The 21,877-nt window shown below is 40.8% G+C and overlaps 1 protein-coding gene across 1 annotated transcript in view; it reads left to right on the top strand.

The window, feature by feature from the left end:
• LOC115359827 (copine-9-like) overlaps window positions 1-16,257 on the top strand; it is a 149,267-nt gene extending 133,010 nt beyond the window's left edge. The window contains exons 18-21 of the mRNA XM_030052470.1: window positions 1,353-1,455; window positions 4,477-4,534; window positions 14,558-14,631; window positions 16,030-16,257. Coding sequence (XP_029908330.1) covers window positions 1,353-1,455; window positions 4,477-4,534; window positions 14,558-14,631; window positions 16,030-16,257 — 463 coding nt within the window. The remainder of the gene's footprint in view (window positions 1-1,352; window positions 1,456-4,476; window positions 4,535-14,557; window positions 14,632-16,029) is intronic.
• Window positions 16,258-21,877: the final 5,620 nt, after the last annotated feature.

Genomic DNA, 21,877 nt, shown 5'->3' with positions numbered 1-21,877 from the left:
GTCAGCCAATCAAACAGTGAGTCAGACAGCAGGTTTTCCTTCTCCCTGCTGGGAGCCTACCATTACCTGCAACACACAAACACACACACACACACACACACACACACACACACACACACGAAAGCCAGTCTAGGACAAATATAGTCCATTATTAGCCAGTGCATTATTGTCTGTGGCCGAGTGAAAGCAGGCAGATTTGGTTGGATTGCAGCTTTTACTTCATCATTCGTCATTTTGGTGGTGCACTTTAACTACTGTTTGCTTATGCTGCAGTCTAAATGGCTCTGCAGCAGCTTTGAAGTGCCATCTACCTGATATTAGCCCGAGGAAACTGACAGGAGGAAGTTGCTTCTCTTTGAACCAAACAGCAGCAGGGATGGACACACTCCTGCAACTGTGCAGTGCATACACACAGACACGCTCGTGCACACTGTCGAACCCCACATTACAGGCCCTGCAGGGGGTTTGAATCCAGAGTTCCTCGCTGAGCATGACCCCTTCCTGAAAGCTGATGTTCATTTCTTGTTTGAACCTGACCTGAACCCAAAATCACACTTGCACAAAAAGAAACAAAGGAAAAGTAGCTTTGAAAACAACCGCCTGAAGTTCCCTCCGTGCATATACACATAAATAACGGCAAAAATCAAACGCATAGCCTAAATCTAAAATTTAATTAGCCGAAAATGCACTGAGTCTGACCCAAGCCTGACGTTTGTAAAAAAAAAAAAAAAAAAAAAAAAACTGAGGCTGAAACCGCCTCGAATCTTCCAACAGGATCGAGTCTTGCTGGGTTCTGGTCCGGGAGCACACACACACACACACACACACACACACACACACACTCACACATACATGCACATAAATGCACACTCCTGTTAACACACATTTAAACAGCAGGGGATCGTTTCACTAAAGCCCAACAGCCACAGCAGACGATGGATGCTTGTATCAAACTAGAATAATTTTCTCCCAGCACTTCTAATTTCACTTTTATAATAAACTAAATGTCTGCGACCAAAGTGGAGTAATGACTGATAACATTGTTTTCTGCTCAGTGTGATAGATTGTTAGATGTAGATAATCAGTTTAGAAAGGAAATGGCTCTTAACGCTCCCTGGTGAGATTGTTGTTGTGTTTTTTTCTTTAGACTTGGCTTCCAGTTGTGAAGTGATGTTTTGTTTGGTTTCCGTTTTGATGATAAAACTATAAACTCAAATTTGAACTCACTGCACAGTAGCAGATTGATAACCATGAACAGTGCATATATGCTCAAGCACACACACCTCAATGTACCCTTTCTATATAGATCAGGTGTAACCTTTATGTGTGTGTGTGTGTGTGTGTGTGGTCAGGTGTGCAGCGGACGTGACCGACGGCTCCCAGTACTTTGTGCTGCTGATGATCACAGACGGTGTTATCTCAGACATGGCTCAGACCAAGGAGGCCGTGGTCAACGTGAGTAGCAGCAGCCACAACACACACATTTATTTGTGGGCAGAAACTTCAAATTAAAACAAAATCAAGTTGAAACTATGAATGACATCCGTCCAGTCACAGAGCGATGTTTCTAAATAAATGGATAAATAAAAAGGTACAGTAAGCTTGGAAGTGCAGGCAGGGGCGCCGCCAGGAATTTTGGGCCCCATGAAAAAAAAAAAATAATAAATAAATTAAAAAAAAAAAAAAAAAAAAAAAAAAAAAAAAATATATATATATATATATATATATATATATATATATATATATATATATATATATATATATATATACACTATATTACCAAAAGTATTCGCTCACCTGCCTTTACTCATACTATGAACTGAAGTGCCATCCCATTCCTAACCCATCAATATGATGTCGGTCCACCTTTTGCAGCTATTACAGCTTCAACTCTTCTGGGAAGACTGTCCACAAGGTTGAGGAGAGTGTTTATAGGAATTTTTGACCATTCTTCCAAAAGCGCATTGGTGAGGTCACACACTGATGTTGGTCGAGAAGGCCTGGCTCTCAGTCTCCGCTCTAATTCATCCCAAAGGTGTTCTATCGGGTTCAGGTCAGGACTCTGTGCAGGCCAGTCAAGTTCATCCACACCAGACTCTGTCATCCATGTCTTTATGGACCTTGCTTTGTGCACTGGTGCACAGTCATGTTGGAAGAGGAAGGGGCCCGCTCCAAACTGTTCCCACAAGGTTGGGAGCATGGAATTGTCCAAAATGTTTTGGTATCCTGAAGCATTCAAAGTTCCTTTCACTGGAACTAAGGGGCCAAGCCCAGCTCCTGAAAAACAACCCCACACCATAATTCCTCCTCCACCAAATTTCACAGTCGGCACAATGCAGTCTGAAATGTACCGTTCTCCTGGCAACCTCTAAACCCAGACTCGTCCATCAGATTGCCAGATGGAAAAGCGTGATTCATCACTCCAGAGAACGCGTCTCCACTGCTCTAGAGGCCAGTGGCGGCGTGCTTTACACCATTGCATCCGACGCTTTGCATTGCACTTGGTGATGTGTGGCTTGGCTGCAGCTGCTCGGCCATGGAAACCCATTCCATGAAGCTCTCTGCGTACTGTACTTGGGCTAATCTGAAGGTCACATGAAGTTTGTAGCTCTGTAGCAATTGACTGTGCAGAAAGTCGGCGACCTCTTTGCACTATGCGCTTCAGCATCCGCTGACCCCTCTCCGTCACTTTACGTGGCCTACCACCTCGTGGCTGAGTTGCTGTTGTTCCCAAACGCTTCCATTTTGTTATAATAGAGCTGACAGTTGACTGTGGAATATTTAGGAGCGAGGAAGTTTCACGGCTGGATTTGTTGCACAGGTGGCATCCTATGACAGTTCCACGCTGGAATTCACTGAGCTCCTGAGAGCGGCCCATTCTTTCACAAATGTCTTGTTTCACAGTCTGCATGCCTGAGTGCTTGATTTTATACACCTGTGGCCAGGCCAAGTGATTAGGACACCTGATTCTGATCATTTGAATGGGTGAGCGAATACTTTTGGTAATATAGTGTATATATATATATATATATATATATATATATATATATATATATATATATATATATATATATATATATTTACTCGATGATGGTTTAATAATTTTTACCTATTTTTTTGGGGCCCCTGTCAGGCGAGGGCCCTTGGAATTGTCCTAACTTTTCCCCCATATACGGCGCCCCTGAGTGCAGGGTGTGTAGACATACATACACATACATGGCTGCAGCTTTCTCCTCCCTCACTGACAGTCTGGGGCTGCCAGCTGTAGCTTTAAATAGGAAAGGCATCAACAGAGGAGAGAACAAGTTTGGTTTGTCCCGTAAAGCCGCTGAAAGACAACATGAGCCCGTGTGGCTCAAAGCTCTGAAACCCGACGCTGGCTACAGCAACACCCGTGTGCTCGGAGATGACGAGACTCTGGGAGGAATCTCAGCAGATCCCAACCAAACCAGGATTGGGGGGGAATCAGAGATCCATTCAGCATCCTGCGGGATTATCAGCAAATCTCTGAGGCATTTGTGATGAAAATAAGAAAAAGATTTGACGGACGTAACAAGTCATTCAGTCTCATGTCCAGTGTTCAAATCATAACAAGTGGAAAAAATCTGCCAGTGGGATGAGATGATCCCACTTGTTTCCGGTGCAGTTTCACTTCTATCAGGATTTTTTTCTGGGAACATGTACAGATATGTTGGAACAAGGAAGATCAGCCCACTAGGATCAAGAAAATTATGCAAGGAATTCAAGGAAATAAAGAAATGAATTGATTATCATAAGAAACAAATGGGATTATCTCATCCCACGGGTAGATTTTTGTTACATTATTTAAAGAAAAACAAGATTTTAAGTCTGAATATGAGAATAAATGACTTGTTAAGATGGAGATTTTTTTCCCCGCTTAAGACAGGACAATGGCACAGATTAATTAATGCGACTGTTTACAGTGTCTGCCTGCTCGTTCTGGGTAGGAGCATTAAATAAATGCAATGTAAGTGAGGATATATGGTATTATCATATGTCTATTTTGTCTGTGTTCGCTGGGTTTCTGTTTGGAATTGATAGAGGGAGAATAACAGAAATGTAATCTATCATAAGAGCGCCACCTACAGAAACTCAAACTCCATCGGCATAACTTCCAAGGAGAAAGATATCGGAGTCCCACCCACACTGTTTGATTGACAGGTGGTCAGAAACGACACTTAGCAACAAAAAAAATGCAGATTAAAAAAAAATACCTCATCTTGTGGGTGGTACTTTAATTGTGATTCATTTTAGGGGCACGAAGTGATCAAACTGTTCTTGTATTAGCCAATTATATGCACAGTATGTACTTTTGCATGTACTTGTGCATGTGTGTGTGTGTGAGTGTGTGTGTGTGTGTGTATGCATGTGTGTGTGTCCAGACACTCATGAATGTGCTGTTGGAGTTGGGGACGATAGCACAGCTCACACAACTCCTGCATGTTTTCTCCACAGGCAGCTGCTCTGCCCATGTCTATCATCATAGTAGGAGTGGGCCCTGCTGAGTTTGACGGTAAGTGTGTGTGTGTGTGTGTGTGTGTGTGTGTGTGTGTGTGTCTGTCTGTCTGTCTGTCAAGCCAGCAAGAAATACAGCTGGGCTCAGTGTTTCCAGCCTCAGAGTCGTGGGCCTGTCAGCATGTAGCTGGCCGTGCTGACAAGTGGGCCGCTTCATGTTTATCAAACGTGCACACACATTTGCACGCACGCACGCACACACACACACACACACACACACACACGCACACAAGTCTATTGCTCATAAATCAAAACCTGGGCTGTGAAAGGTTTTCAGTCATGGCAAACCCTCTTGAATCAGGTGGGTGAAAGACAATCCAGTCTAATCCCTCTTCAAACCCTGAGGAGCTGGAGGCAGGTAAATCCCCTCAATCCCCCCGCCTCGCCTCAGAAGAAGCCCGGGGTTTCCTGAGAGAGGGCGGCCGTAATTTGATTTAGACCCTCGCATATTGATCATTTCAGTCAGTCATCTCGGGAAAAACTTCCCGTATAACGATAGAAGTATCTGCAAAACAACCAAAGTACAAATAATTGTTTCAGAAACTGTCATCTGGCTAAGAAATTGTCAACCAGCTAGTCATAAACGTTTCGGAAAGTCGTAAAATGTTGCTGCAAAAAAAAAAAAAAAAAAAAAAAACTCTTAAAGGCTACATATAAGACTAAATAACCTAATTGATTGTTAAAATTAATATTTTTGCAGTTCCGTTTTGGCACAGTTTGTCTTATTCACCTCGGCACCAAGTTTGGTTCACAGATATCATGCGGGGGATTAGACGTGGAAGCGCCATAGACTCCAATATTAATCTAAAAAAATATTGTAGTATTGAATCAGATAACATAGAGAGCACATTTATTTCATAATTTCAGAGCCCTTATTAAACGTTTTCAAATGTGTTTAATGAATGGAGGTGAATGGCTGTTCTGCTGACTGACGCTAACATTGTCAGTCACTGTAAAGCAATAAAACAACAGCAAGGAAACAAAACTGAGCCATGGGAAATATTTTATTGTAGCCTCTGAGATGGTTTCCAGCTGGGACTGTGATTAATACTTCTGCTGAAATAGTATTTTTACAGCGGCGTCTATGGCTCTTCCGTGTCTAATCCTCCTTATGACGTCGGTTCAAACATGGCGGCGAGGCGAACGTGGCGCAGCTGATGACACCAGTCCAGTAAACTGCAGTTAAAGCCAAGCTGTTAAAGAAACTATTCAGTGATCTGAGAATTAAAACGTCTTCAAAACCTCTATGCAAAGACAGACTCCTTTGCGTTACTAACATAGACATTACACAGAACACCAGGTGAGTATGTATATGTATGTATGTATGTAGGTTATGGGTGCATCAGCTTTGAAAATGATTTTCCGTGCATGTCATGATGTTAGCTCTAAAGTTATATATTTGTCTGCCTCTGCTGTAAATGGCACCAGTGTTGGCAGAGAGATTAGCCAGGAAAAACAGCTCTGTGTGCCGTTAATCTCGATTCATGATTATAATTCCCAGTGGAATTCAAGCCAAATGTCTACCACCTGTTTGACTTCCTGGAAAACAAAGTTTAAAAATGCCTTCTGTCGCACAAAACATCTAAAAAAAAAAAAAAAAAAAAAGAATGAATAAAGGTTTGGTACTGGAGATGAACAAAATTTTCAAAACATACTCAGCCCTGCAGACTGAAGGAGGCTTACCAACAATGCTCAGCACATTCAATGAAAATGTAGTTTTAAAAACAAGGATTGACTTCACACACAGTTTTTTTCTTTTTTCCACTGAGCAGTGTCTGTGGAGGAGAGCAAACGTGATTAATATTCCTGTGATATTTTAACGGTTCAGATAAAGTTTGAGGCAGGATTAGAAAATCTCACGTGTTCTTGTTATCATCCTGAATGATTCCTAAATGCTTTTGTCAGCTATTGTTTTTTTGAAGAATATAAAGTATAATTGGACATAGATATCCTCTCACATCCACATGTCTTTGTTTTCTGCTGAGAGCCAGCATGGATGGTGGTTTTCAGTTTTTTGATGAGTCAAATGGTAATTAGATATTTGCCAAAATGTATTAGTTTCCCGGTCTCAGTGAGAGCGCTGGCGGATAAACACTGCGGTTGTGATGTTTTTGAAGCCCCGGGATCTTTTGATTTCGAAGCCCCGGGCGTCACGTTTCAGGTTTTGCCTGTTTCTCCATCAGACTGGCAGAAAAACTCTCTCATTTTTTAAAAATTTCCACAAGCTCTACATGCAGTTAACATGAGATCATGTGCCAATATCAGAATGCTTTCCAGTTAAATATACAGATTTTTACCATTTTAGTTCATTGTTACTGTTGACGGTGCTGCTTTTGACGTGAGTGTCACATTAGTGGGCAAATGGTCTTTGAAATCAGCTCTCCATATTTTTTTCATTTGATCAAATTCACTCAGTGATTCATTTGTCATGTACTACATAAACAGTATATTTATATTTTTATCATTTCTCCCTAATTTTACTTCTGATTCTGATACCATAAATGTATTCTGTATTCTCTTAATGCTGTAATACACACTTTCATTCATACTTTTCTCCTTAACATGTTCTGGAATTATAGGCGTGTGTGTTTATATGATTTTCATACAGCCTATTATTTATATTTGTTGTTCTTGGCTTCATCTTAGTGCCTCTTGTGGGTGACGTTTCATCCAATCACATATTAAAAGCCTACTTGTACATTGCATGTTACACTGTATATTACATTTCACTCATTTTAAAGGGGCAGAAATTGGTAACCAACTGGAGCCCAAGTTTAATTTTCTCCCTGGAGGACGGTTTGATCCGCTGAGACGAGGCCGTACTGTGAAGTTCAGCCGATTATACAAAAAGAAGGACAGAAAGAAAGAAAGAAAGAAACTCGTCATACATGCATTTAAGATCCAAGCAGTGTTGAAATGCATGGACGCCTCTCCAAAAAGTTAATTGGCAAAATCATTTGAATTAAGTTCACAATCCAAGGAAAAGGTAAAGCAGGAAATTATTCCAGCTGAATGAATGGAGAGCTCTCCTTGGGACCTATTATTGACGACACAGGGTGATGGCAGGGGTCACGGGTGAGCGCTTCGGGATGTCACGTGGGGTGGGTGTGCGTGTGTGTGTGTGAGTGTGTGTGTGTGACAGAGACAGAGGAATTAGAAAGGAAATGAGGGAGCAGAAAGTGTGTGTGTGTGTGTGTGTGTGAGACAAGACTCGAATAAAGAAGGGATTGTGGAGAGTCGGATACAGAGAGAGGGAGAGATGGCAGGAGTTTGGTGAATGTACGCTGCATTCAGGTGATGCTCGTAAATTTGGTAAAATGTCACACAACGAACTTGAATCAGGTGTTCATCTTTGAGTGGTTAAGACAGATTGATGATAGGAATAGATGATGACAGCCTTCTAATCCAGTGGCTATCAAACTTTATCAGTAATGTATCCCCTTTGAAATATTTTTTAGTATCCCATAACCAATGCAAAAAAAAAAAAAAAAAAAATATATATATATATATATATATATATATATATATTTTTTTTTTTTTTTTTTTTTTTAAAGCGCCATCACTGTCTGAAACAACCTGATACTGATGATATTTTGTTGGCTCTGTTTTTGCTTCTTTTCCACTTCTTTCTAGTTGTTTTCAGTCATATTTCTATTACGTTTAAACCACAAATCCATATTTCAAACATTTGACACCTGCAGGAAACTTGGACAGAAAACTGAATATAAATTGTGGTTTATCAAGTTGACTTTACATTTTATATTGAACTTATTATACCGTAGTCTACTTATTTGATTTGATTTATTTTGCTGATGATGTGAGAAATGCCATGTTTAATAAATCAATCAAGAGGGAACCACATTTTAATTTCATTAAACAACCTGTTGTATAATGACCAATAAACTTCCTTGTATCCTTGTATCCTTATTTTAGGAATTATGCATGCCTATCCTCCAAATTAAGATTTAAAAATATCTCACACACCCCAGCAGTAATCCAGTGTACCCCTAGGGGTACGTGTACCCCCATTTGAGAACCACTGATCTACTCCTATCATCAGTCCGTCTTAACCAATCAGACGGGACTCTGGAGTCAGACGTGCTGTGACGTAGATGAAGTCTGTCATGGAAGGACCGATTTTGAATGAATGCTGCATTAAATTTTTTAAGCTTAACCATCACCTTCTCCTAACCTTAACCATCATGAAAACCCTTTCCTAACTTTAACCAAGTGGCTAAGGGAAGTTAAGTTGACAGAAGCTAATAAAAGTGGCTAAAGACAGGTGCAGTAGAGACCTACTGACCCAAACTTGACAGCGGGATTAGGACTGATACTACTTAATGGTGTGATAACAGTCAAATCAGGCGCATTTACACACATTACGATAGAAAAAGTCAAACTATACGTCCATTATTTACCACTGATATTGTTCATTATTGTCAAGTTGTCCAAATGTGTCAAGGTGATTCGATATAAACTCAAGAACTCAAGTATCATGTAACTCGCCCAAGTTTACTTCTTGTATTTACAACTTCTTCAGCTGTTAGAGTTCAAATTTTCAGTGGTAAACATTTAAATTTCCGACTTTACAAGTTGACATCGACTGCCCAAGCGCACCGTTATTCACAGATATTTATCTCTGTCAGTATTTTAAAGCTGACGCAAAATACATGAAAAATGATATTTTCCCACTTTTCCCACCATCAAACAGTTACAAAACTCAACAGCAGCAGCTCTCTCTAAAAACACCGACACAGATACTTTTAGGAGTTTTACTGGAAACTATTTCCTGCAAGCTGTCTCCACCTGCCCCGGAATGTGTTCTCCTTATGGGCGGAGGGATACGATCTGCTCAAGTTCTCTGTCAGGAAATAGTTCCCGTGGAAACCCGTCGCCCTCGAGGGCCGTGGGTTATGCTGCATATCCGTGTTATTGTTTTTGGAGAGAGCAGCTGCTGTTGGGTTTTTCACATATTAATTTTTGATGGTTTGAGCTCCACAGAACAAGCGCTGCCCAGCCCCCCCGTCGTCGTATTGGGGCGATGAGAGACGCTGAGGATTGTGGAAAAATCGAACCCTTGCCAGATCACCTATAGAAACTAAATGGAAGGATCGTTTGCAGCAGGGGAAAATATCTTTGTGTGGCCATTAAACACCTTCACTGCTGTCTGCGAATCTTTGGCTTCTACAGATTTTTATATACAGAGCAGAACATAATGGCACTTTTCTCCACAGCTGATGCCAAACTATGTGAGGTGTGCCTGATTTACCCTCTGTGATGCTTAAACAGCCTCTAAGGCAGACACGTCGCCTGTGAGATAGGATAAATCAAGTGCTCCTGTTGTGTTTTTTTTTTTTTTCCGTGCAGTGAAAATGTATTCAGCTGCCTGCGTTTCGCCCAGGTCTGCTCCCTCGGTTGAGCAGACCTCCACACATCACTCACCCCCAGTCAGAGCCAACTCTCCCAGGGAGCGCAGTGCAGGGATCAGCCCTTTGAAATCAGAATTTACCATAACCCATTGCCTTCTCGCTTGATTCATCCTCCTCGCATCTTTTCCTCCCTCTGCTCCCTCTGGTTCATCTCTTCTTTCCTCCTCCCATACTGAAAAAACACACACTTTCACATTTATTTCAGGATGTGTTTAAAAAAACGAGCCAAAAATGTTGGTATATATCACTTTCATTTGAGAAATATATCTATTTTGATAAGATAACATAACATCAGATACCAAGATGAAACTTTATCCCCTGTGGGGAAATTGGGTCATTGCAGCAGAGAAAAATAATATAATACAGCAAAGAAGATATAAATAAGAACACAGCAAATGAGGAGTGTTAAAAACGGCACAAGTGAGAATTACAGCACTAATGTATTAAGTAAAGCTTCAATAATAACAGCATGATAATGCTGATACATGCATCTGCAGTTACTCAAAATACATATTCAATGAATGTCAGCTTCTTTTACAAATACATTTTCGGCCAATTTCTGCACTGACACATATGTACAAACATATTCTGAGGTGCAATACATGTGGAATATATTTTTCCATATGGGAATTCTCTGGTCCTACAATCGATTCTGTCCTCATTTCGGATTATTTTTGAGGTATTTTTGCTGGAATGACAGTACGCCAGACTCAGACACACCATAAATAAAATGAATAAATTATATTTGCATTAGTTTGCTGCCTCACAGAATGTTTTTTTTTTTGTTTGTTTTTTTTTTGGTTAGACTGTCTAATCCCTGTATTGACACAGTAGGAAATCCGAGAGGAAGGCTCTGGTGGGATTCTATAATTAGTCTTTTTATTTTATTTATTTATTTTTGCTTTTATTCTTATAGTTGTAGTTATTAATTTAGATTTGCTTTTTTCCTACTGCCTTTTTAACTCTTTTGCCGTCTTTACATCCCTCTGTTTTCTCTTTACTGTATTTTGCATCTTTTGTTTGGCCTCTGTTCAGCTTTCTGTTGTTATTTTACTTTCTGAGTATTGCTGTGTCTGTCAAAGCACTCTGTTTTCAAAGCTGCAATACAAATTAAACTTATTATAATTATTGTTAGTAGTGGTATTACCACCTTAATATTTGAGATTAGTGTTGTCACTGTAAACGAACAGGACCCTAACATTGTGTGATTGCTTTATGGCACTCAAGAAGACGGCGGGTGCTGCTCCTCCTGAGCAGACGGAGGTGTTCACAGTTTCTGGCAGATGGCAGCGGGACTGAAAGGCCTGTGGTTTGAACTGGTTTCCAGTTCTGCCAGTCAAAAGAAACTTTCACTCGGTTCTCATTATTTGTGGCCGTGCTCTTGGGCTTTTATTATGTTTCAGTAACTTGAGCCGTCCAGGCGCAGGCTAAACATCAGTCGGGCTGGTGATAGTGCTCCGGAGAAGACTTTTTCTTTTGTTTTTGTGGGCAGCCCGGATGTTACCTGGACCATGAGCTCCCTCTGCAGGTTACCAGTGGATTTGTTTCCTATATGGTTTTTGAAAATTTGGGAATTAAGTCTCAGCAAACAAAAAGCTCAAGATTTGTTTTGTTCAACACCACAGTGTGAACGGTTGGTCGTGCTCCACCGACATCACGTCACTACCAGCCACCTCCCTCTGCCTGTTGCCATAGTAACACAAACGAAATGTCAAATTCTCTTAGGCTTGTCCGTTAACCACCGACCTGATTTTCTGCATGAATCTAAAACCCTATGGTACGATGGCCCTGAGAGCTCAACTTAAGGAAATACATGCAAATTAGAGTGTGGAAACCCGACCCAGGCCCGTCAGGAACCAGTTATGTTCGGGTTTGGGTTGGGTTCGATCATGTCGGTGTTATTTTAGTGAAACTCTAGTGTAAAATAAACAAAAATAGTGGACCTACTGGCTGTTCTGGGCAACTTCCTCTACAGTGCTGGAGTTTACGTAATGACGCTGAAGGCAACACGTAGGCTATTTCAGGTGGTAAATGTTGGAGAACAAGCAAAATCCATCTGTTGGGTGGAATGCCTGTCGGGCTCAGGTCGGGCTCGGTTACCATGCTCCCATCTCGGGCCGGGTTCAGACAAAAATATGCGTCCCAATCCGCATTCTGAAGCAAATAGACAAAACACAAAGCAAAGAGACAAAGCAAACATCATCAGTGTGACTATTTGCATGTGTTTTCTTAAGTTGAGCTCTCAGGGCCACCGTACTGTGAGGAAATCACAATGGAAATCTGTCCTGGGAATCCATGGCATCAAGATGCTAACTCTTAAGACTACAAACTGTAGCATTTTATTGGCTTAATACCAAATCAGTATGAAAAATTTGACACTGGTCTGACCATGATTGATATAAAGGTGATTTCCAACGTGCCTATCCTAGGATAGAGACTGCCAATTATCTCCATGCTCTTATTTCTTTACAGTAACTATATCAGCATATAACTTGATGATTATTTCAAAATGACACACATGGCACCTTTAACCAGCTCACTTCATCCTCTATCTGTCATCTCTGCTGTTTCCAAATGCTATCGATCTCCATGTCGCTCTGTCAAACTGTTACCTCTCCAAACTCTCTAATGCATTTTCTCTGTTAGTTTGTTCTGGGCACATCTGCGTCCCCAAGGGTGTGTATGAGTGTGTGTGTGTGTGTGTGTGTGTGTGTGTGTGTGTGTATGTTCATGCCGCTGGGATTGTGAGCGCATACACACAAACAAACACACTTGGCATGTGTTATTCAGGGCAGCAGGAGGTTTTTCTGCGGGGGCTCGTGTCCCAGGGGGGCTCCCCCACATGCCGGGGTTTACCCAAGACACCTGAACCCCCTCCGCTTATTTTTTTTTTCTTTCTGCCAACGTCAGCCTCCCACGCTCTCTGTTCCATCTCGTTTAATCTCAGTTTAGCACTCCCTGCTTTATTCGTCGGCGTCCCTCCTTTACTCTCTTCTCATTTCTCTGTCTCCGTCCTTCATGATCTCGCTTGCAGTCTTCCTCTCCTTCACAGACCCTGTCAATTCATCCCCTCCTCCCTCGCTCCTCGTCTTTTCCCCTGCTGCTCCCGACCACCATCTGCCATCTCTCTACGCCATGTGGAGCCTCCCCATCTCCCATCAGCGTGCCTCCGCCCTGACCCTGCTTTAGTCAAGTCTTCCCTTCTCTCACTTTCTTTCTTTATTCTTTCTTACATCTCTTTTTGTCTCTGCTTCTCTTTTCCGTTCCTTTTTATTTCCATTCCTCGTGTTCCTTTCAAACTGTAGTTCTCGGTTTTTGAAAACTTTCAAAGAGGAGAGTGATTCCTCTTGGGGGACGTCACAAGTTGTTTTGTCCTTTGCTTATCTAATTTGCTTTGTTGACAAGAAACTATAAATAGAGCGATGCTGTGCACAACTCAGATCTTCTCCCCAGCCTCTGAAGGAATTTTACTTCCTTTCAAACACAAGTGCAAACTAGGTTGGGTTAGTTAATAAGTTGCGTCAAAGTGTCTTACTCCATCATGCATGGATGTGATGGTCATGATTGATCCAACCAGTCGACTTGTTAATCTCTGAGGAAGTTTTTTTTTTTTTTTTTTCTCTCTCAGCGGCTGGGTCTTCTTTTTGATTTGCAGCATCATGAAAACCATGTTGAAGCTACAATTCAAAAGGGAATGTTTCTCATTAATGTGGAGCATTTTTTTTATTCCATTCTTTCATCTCCTGATTGTAATCTGGTCATTTTACCAAGTACATGACAACAGGATTAGCACCAAAATCATGTCTGTTTCCAGTCCATATACCGCGCATGATTTAGCATACAGTATGTTACGTAATCATATACAACTATTCATTATTCAGTATTCATAAAAGTGAGGAAATGAGAACATGTATCAGCTCGAAGGCTTGATGGTTCGTTGATTTTAATGACACTCATCTAAAGCTGCTGGCCGTGTTCATGCGATTGGTAAAAGAGATGTTAAAGTTGACAAAAAAAATGCACTTTCTGTGACAAAAGATTTCTTGATTTGTTCATACGGGAGCTGAGAAACTTTAGCCATAGAGCATACCTTTTTTGCTGTTGAATTGTAGACTTTACTAATCATCAAAACTGAGATTTTTCAGAAGTTATGACTGCAGGCCATAGAATAAAAAAACTATTGCAACTTTGGATTCGCTTATACCAGCAGGTTTATCTTCATACTTGCAAGAGACCAGCAAGTACTGGACACGTGTAAAGATGGTAGCATGCAAATTAACCAGAGACACAGATAATTTCAGCACCAATCCTCTTATCACAGATGAAGATGCCAAACTTGCAAAAAAGTCCTTTAGAATCAGAATCAGAAACACTTTATTGATCTCCAAGGGGAAATTTGGTAAAGAATTCCTCTGTCAATAAGGACAAAGTTGAAAGACAACCAGGTGACTTGAGCAAGCAGTAATATAGTTTGATAATGATCTGATTCATTTTAGGGGTCTACAACAGGGTATGCATGTTGTGTTAATTGTGTCTTGACCTAACAGTGCTGTCCTCGACGTCTGATTAAAATGGTGTCTTTGTGTCCACAGCGATGGAGGAGCTCGATGGCGATGAGGTCAGAGTGTCCTCCAGGGGGCGCTTTGCAGAGAGAGACATCGTCCAGGTAAATTCAACGAGCTTTTTCTCTCCCGCTTGTCTTTTATAGCCCTACATGTGAGAGCCAGCGCCATCATAGCCTGACTGAGGATTATTAAAGTTTCATCTTACCTTAGTTTGCTAAGGTAAGATGAAAGTTTGCTTTGCTTTGCTGCCACCGGAGTTGTGATAGTATGTTTTCTTAGGTAAAACAGACTCTTAAGAAACAGTGGAGGATGACTCACCGAATAAAATTGCCCTTGGTTTGTTCACAAAAAAAAAAAAAACTCTTTATTAGTGATTGTCTACCTTTTATCACAACAGCACTGACTCATCCAAATGAAAGATGAAAATCTCGCCTGCCATTACCTTGTATTGCATGTATTCATGATGGCTTGCTGGGGATAATACCTCCAGATTCTGTGCTGGAGAGAAAGATCTCAAACACACAGGTTCTGATTGTACCTTTGTGTATCTGTTTACATTTCGGGCGGCAATCACACTGATTTCCACCCTCACTTGTGACACAGAAGTGATCATAACTAATCACTGCCAACAGCCAAAAAGCTGCATGGGGTCACATTATTTCATTTCCAATTTGGACCACATAGGCATGTGGTAGAAAAACAGACCTGCAACTTGTATTTTGTACGCTCAACTCAGAATTTGTCAGCGTCGCCGTTAGCCAGTTGTTTGCAGTGCAAGACAGTTAGACACAGCAAGGGAGAGAGAATAGTGGCTTGATTGATATTTAGGGTATGCTGATTAAGTCATTGAGCCGCCACAGAGAAAATTGGAGTTCTTTCCAATTTAAGATAGAAAACTAGAACTGCTAAAAAAAAACTAAAAAAGATAAAAAGATGATTTCATCTGTTGCTGAGTATCTTTTCAAACTTTTCAGTCAGTTCAAATAAACACCATAACTTCTGATTTGCCCCTAAAATTTGCTCCTAAGTAGCTTCAAAGTTAGAAAAAAAAATCATTCTATACAACAATGTTACATACATATATATTAAGGATCTGCTGATTGCAGCGCTTTATTGTGAGCTCCATCACACTTATATTGAGTGAAATATTCAAACCCAAGATGCCATTGCTCATGGCTGCAGCATGACATCAAATATCTTTGGAAACCTTTGGATCAACACTGGAGTTTTAAATAAATCTTTTGAACAAAGCCTGGTCGCACAGCATGCATTTGCAGTGATGAACCCACCAATGGCACCGGCAGGACTGAAGGCTTAACATCACATATGACTTACATATCTGTTCCCGAATTTCAGATATGAGCAACAGTTTGAACCAGAGAGTGAAGGCCTGCAGCGAGAACGTAGCCTCAGTCAATAACAAGGCTGGCAGGTGAAAAATTGCAGCCCACATCTGCATGTCCTCACTTTGTTTGTCCTCCATTTGTTTTCCCCTCCAGTTTGTTCCTTTCCGGGATTACATCGACCGGTCGGGAAATCAGGTCCTCAGCATGGCCCGGCTCGCCAAGGACGTCCTGGCCGAGATCCCCGACCAGCTTCTGTCCTTCATGAAGACCCGGGGGATCGAACCTCGGCCCGCCGTGCCGGCCACCTCCGACTCGCCCAGCACAGCCACCACCACCACGACCACCGCTCCGGCGCCCAAGGGACGCAACACGCACGCCTGAAATGAGGGCAGCAGCTGCAGGAATACGGGGGTCGGAGGAATTTAGCAAGTGGAGATGGTTCTGTGTGTGTGTCTATGTGTGTATGTATGTATGTGGAAGGGTTAGGGTTAAGGGATTGGTTTAAGGGAAACGGCATTAAAGACGTAAGTCGGGTACTTGGACCTGAAAGACTGGCTTTCCGGTTCAGAGCTTGGGAAAGAAGAACACCTGAGGAAACGAAATGACTCTAATAGTGTTTAGCGACGAGGATCTCTACACCAAGATGTTAAGGAAACTGGGAGCTTTTGCTTCGAAAATACTCTCCTCTTCATTCCAGCGCTTCTGGCACTGAGCTGTGTCAGTGCCTATCACTTCACAACCATCTGCAGGTGCAACACGCAACTGGATCTCAATGAATGGCTTCAAGTTGAGTTAATGTCGGGCACTTCTTCCTTAGTCATCAATCCTGTACTTTTGTTGAACGAGGGGCAAATTAAGCCACCGAGGAGCTGCAAGTTTGTCCTCACAGCACCCGGCACCTAGCATTTTCTCCCGCGGTAACTTCCCTTTCTGGTTTCTCCTTTGCTCTGAGACATGAAGTTGAGTGTGTTGCTACAGCTCCCTCCACCCCACTTTAGTTTCCATGACAATATTCCTGCTCACAGTGATAAGGGTTTCTCATTTACAGTGTAATAAATACTGAAGTAGCCGAGCAATCTTGATTTCTATCAATTTAAAGAAAAAACAGCACCCAAGGCTGATGTCTTTTCCTTGTTTGGTTTCTTCTCAGGGCATTTTGGAGGCTCGGCTTCACAGTAATACGGGGGACCTGAAAATAGAGGCAGAAAACTAAATCCTGCCCCAGTTTTGCCAGCACCACACTGTATGTTGTGGGATATGTCACACACTGGACACCTTCATGAAAATGTATGATCTGTACTGTTGTCTTTAAGATGTTGAGGATGAAATTCGAGTAGGTTTTCATGTAAAGACGAGGAGGTGAACACTCCTATCTTTCAAGGTGAACATTTAGAGTTGGGACTTAAGGAGATCATAAATAATCCCATGGACATGAAGTGTGGCCACTGCGAGCTCCTCCTGAAAGCAGAGCATGTGTTTTCATGGAAATACAAGGCCATGAAATTGGCTCGGGATGAAGAACAGACTGAAATATCCCCTGCTCTGGCATCTCCATTTCCTACAGCTACCGCACAATTTAATGACATCAGGAGGCAGAGATTATTCCAGCCCCAGGAGCAGAGCTGAACGTAACCATCTCCATGTATTCAGCTGTTCTTTTGAATCCGTCCCCCCCCATTTCTTCTAAATTGTACCTCTCCCGGCCTGGGCCATCACTTGAGATGAATCATTTATGAGGCGGATGGTCAATGGTGGCCAACTTGCCTCTATTTCTCCGTCTCTCTGGAGCATGTACCTGTTTAAAATGAGAATAGCTGGTCACTGCACATTTCACAGGCCAGAAGTGCTTACTTCACATGTAGCAGGGAATGTGTGAAAGCGTCAGGGTCACCTTCCTTTTATTCACTTTTCAATGAAAAGAAGACACAGAGAGAGAGGGAGAGAGAGAGAGAGAAAGAGAGAGAGAGAGAGAGAGAGAGGCGAAGCGCCCAGAATGAGCGGTGGTGTGAGCCGCTCTGTCTCAAAAGTGCGGTCCCTTGCCACTCAGCCTGTTTTCAGGGAGTTGAAATGTGCCGCTTTCTTTTTGCAAATGTATGCACAGATTTTTTTCCTCCTCGTTTCTGGCGTTTGAGATATATGGCTGCGTATTTTCGGTGGTATTTCTGCCCGGGCTAATCAGCTAAAAAATTAACATGTTGATTTGCAGTGCATGTTGAGTTTTTTCTTTCCTTTTTTTGGTTAGACTTGTCGTTTTTTTTTGTTTTTTTTCCTGAGTGATTTCTTTTGTTGTGTCTTTGTTTGCGCGCAGGATTGATTTAAGCAAGGTGCGCTGACGTTGGAGTAGAAACCTCAAATCTGATGTAACAGGTTGTGCTTGCTCCTCTTTTCTCTCTCCCTTGTCATGTTGTTTTCTCTCCCGCTGATAGGTAAGAGGAAAACTGAGCTGAAACGTTTGTCATTGGCCCTTTTTTTGGTAGGCATAGCAAAAAACATCAAAGACAGCCCCCCTACAGGAATCCAGTTCTCCCATGCTATATGGGGTAACACACCAAAACAACAGCTACAGCACTAAGGGGGCCTCATAGCATCAATAATAATACAACAATAATGATATAAGGCACAGATTGGTCTGGATTACGGAGGACTCGGTGTGTCGACGCAGTGTATGAGAAAGGACGTGGACATGTGGCCTTATTTCTGTCATAATCCCAAAAGTATGTTCTAGGGAGGACTCTATTTTTATATGACTACACAATGCAAGGAAAATCATGTTACTCTGCATGCTTAGTTGGCTGATGATGCTGCCGATGATTGTACTCGTCCAGAATAAATTTAAAAAAAAGAAAAAAAAAAGAAGAATACTCATATATCTTTAGTCATACCTGAAAAATGACTTCAGCATTCCTAAATGTTTTGACTTGTGTACTGTGCAGGGGCGTCGGTTTCTAAAGAAAACAAGTTGTCTTATATTACTGTTATTGTGTACAGTATACTTGAAGGAACTGCCGATATAATAATCCAAACTATATAGGAGATATGAATCGTAGGTTAGGTTTCTATGCCACACGGTGTTTGAAAACATGGTGCATGCATGTGTGTGATATGACCAACAAGTACACCGTCACCGAGTCCCATCACCTGTTTGATATTTTTGTATTGAGCATGTCCAGCTTTGTATACAGTGTGTACAGTATTAGTTGACTATATCAACTATCCTTTGACCATCGATGACATTCTGCTGCTCACTACTCCCCCCCTCCCCTCCAGTGCGTCCCGTGAAAAGCTTACATGTAGGTGAAGTGTAAATACATCTGAGTGGATGTACAGAATATTTTGTGAACGGTCCTCCTGCTCATTTCGTTCTGCTCTGTATCTCTGTTCCTTTTTTTTTTTTTTTTTTTGTCTCCCATTTGTGTTGGTCACACCTGATTTATAAGTTTGTCTCTGTTTTATAGCCTTTGCTTATAGAAATCAAATAAAGATATTATTTAAGACTCATCTCTGTTCTGTGCCAGGCGGGCTTATTGCATTTTTGACATTTAGTAGCCTGGAAACGGCAAGTTTATATTAGGTTTTAAAGAGAGGCCTGTGACATTTACTCAACATCCCACTCAAAGGAAGAGAAAGAAAAAAAATAAAAATAAAATTCTGATGCATGTCGGCTGTTATGAACATTTATCCAAGTTGATTTTCTTTTCTGACATATGCATATTTTTCCTCACACACTATTCTTGTGTTAACAATACCCAACAGCAAAAACATTGCAATCAGGGGTTCAATTATAATATCAAAGAGTGAGTGGTAAATGCATGGGCTAAACCCTGAGGGTGCCTTGTTCATTAAATATTGGTTTAATCATAGAGGAGAATACATGAAGTTTTTTTGGGGGGGGAGTTTAATATTTAAAGTTAAATTGTCTTATACTGCCTCTTAGTGGCAACACAATGAAGAGCCACAACATTGTGCTGGAATTTTTTTTTTTTTTTTTTTTTTTTTTTTTTTTTTTTTCAACGAGGCCCTCAAATCATTATTAAAGCACATGTACTTGGCTTTATATTTAAGTTGATAATTAGAGTATTATTATTATTAGTAGTATAGCTTATATTTTATTAGCTTCTTATTTGTGGTTCTGATCCACTGCACTACAATCAACTCCACAGTTTCCCTGTAGGAAACTACATGATCTTGCCTTCAGGGTCCTCTTAAGCTCCAGTTTCAAAGTTTGTTTGTTTTTCCCTTTATTTGAGTAAATTAAAGTCCATGAACTATACAGCTTATATACATTTTTTCATTAGAAAAGTTCCTGTAAATACACTTAGGTGTAAAAAAAATTGCCATGAACAACAAATAACAGAATGAAGAGAAAAGAAAGAAAGAAAGAAAGAAAGAAAGAAAGAAAGAAAGAAAGAAAGAGAAACAAACAAACAAACCTTGCAGGTTCTGCTAACTAATTGACCTAAATTTGAAATGTGTATGTAATCGAATAGTTTTTGCCAATTTGTGATTTCCGGGTTTTAAACGTTCAGCAGTAGTAAAATATGTTTTAAAATCAGACTCTTTAAAAATATAAAAAGTGAACAAGTGAACAAGTCCTAGAGCTCAAAATGAAAAGGAGAACCTGGGATAACTGGTATTTTAATTAATAACCAGACGTTTATTCTTGCTTTTACCTTCAGTTAAGGTTTAACTCATAAAGTTTTGCACTGTTGTGAATCAATATGGAGTTTCCCAGGAGCTTCTTATGATTAATTTAAGGGCCTTAAAAAATATCCTTGTATGTAAACTGTCTGATGTGAAGGGCTTTGGTGTAACATTCCTCTTATTGCAGCTGAGGAAACACAGATTTACCCCGCTGACCCTACTGTTAACCTCCAATATTTTTCTGACATTTTATTTTTTTCATAAAATTGGAATTAAAACCTCCAGAAAATGATTATAGTACAAATGTTAACCACATTCATGAGGCAGGTACTTTATGTGTCTAAATAGCTCTTTAAATAAAACACAAGCCCCTCCATATTCAAGATCTTATGGGAATCATGTTTTTCCTCACATTAACCATCAGTGGCTCTGCTGCAGCTGTGGTTATGTCAGGTTACTGTCATGTTTAACCCACTTGTCCCCTTTAAATTAGGAAAAGTCATGAAATGTGAAGCAAAAGAAAAAAGAAGATCGTGTATTTAGAGGTGTTAAACACTGAATGGGGTCAACTTGAGCCCAAAGATAACAGGAGGGTTAAAGCATGTGAATGGACTTGGCTTCATATTTTAATTGAGTGTTATTAGTATAGCTTATATATCATCAGTAGTTTCTTATTCGTAGATTTAAGTGATAAAAAACAACATCCTACTCAGATCCGCTGCACTAAAATCCATCCCACAGCTTCCCTGTAGGAAACTACAGCGTGTTGCCTTCTCGGTCCTCGTAAACTCCTGTTTCCAAATGAACGCGATCAAAAGCCACCGACCCACAGAAACTGCTTTTAGCTATTTTGAATTTCCCAGTGGCTCCTAGTGATTAATGAATTGAGTTTATTTAATTTATTTATTTTGAGGTAACGTTACAGCCGTGGTTTTTCAGTTTAACGATTTGTTTTCAGATTTTTTTATGCCTGTTTATTTTATTGACCTTTTTTTTACACTTTGTCTTTTGTCGTTTTTATTGCTGTAATTTTTAGTTTAGCATATTTTTTTTATTATTGTCTACTGTTTTTTTGTTCTTTTAATCTTGCAATATGAAGTACTTTGAGCTGCATGTTTTGATGAAAGGTGCTATACAAATAAAGTTGAAGATTTAAAACAAAAATTAAGAACGAAATCACAATAAATAATGAAAAAAATACAATACTATAATAACTCCGCTTTGTAAAACATTTTACTATTCACGGCGAGATGTACCGCTGTTTCCTACTGTTGTGTGACCCACAAGGGCGTTACTATTTCGTACAGACCCTGAAGGCAGCGCCGGGCCGGGGCTCGCGGTAAACTGCGCGGTGGCTCGC

This window comes from Myripristis murdjan, chromosome 5, assembly GCF_902150065.1.
Source record: "Myripristis murdjan chromosome 5, fMyrMur1.1, whole genome shotgun sequence".
In the NCBI taxonomy this organism is placed as follows: Eukaryota; Metazoa; Chordata; class Actinopteri; order Holocentriformes; family Holocentridae; genus Myripristis; species Myripristis murdjan.
Note: the sequence above shows the minus strand (reverse complement) of the source record. Positions and strands in the feature narration are given on the sequence as shown.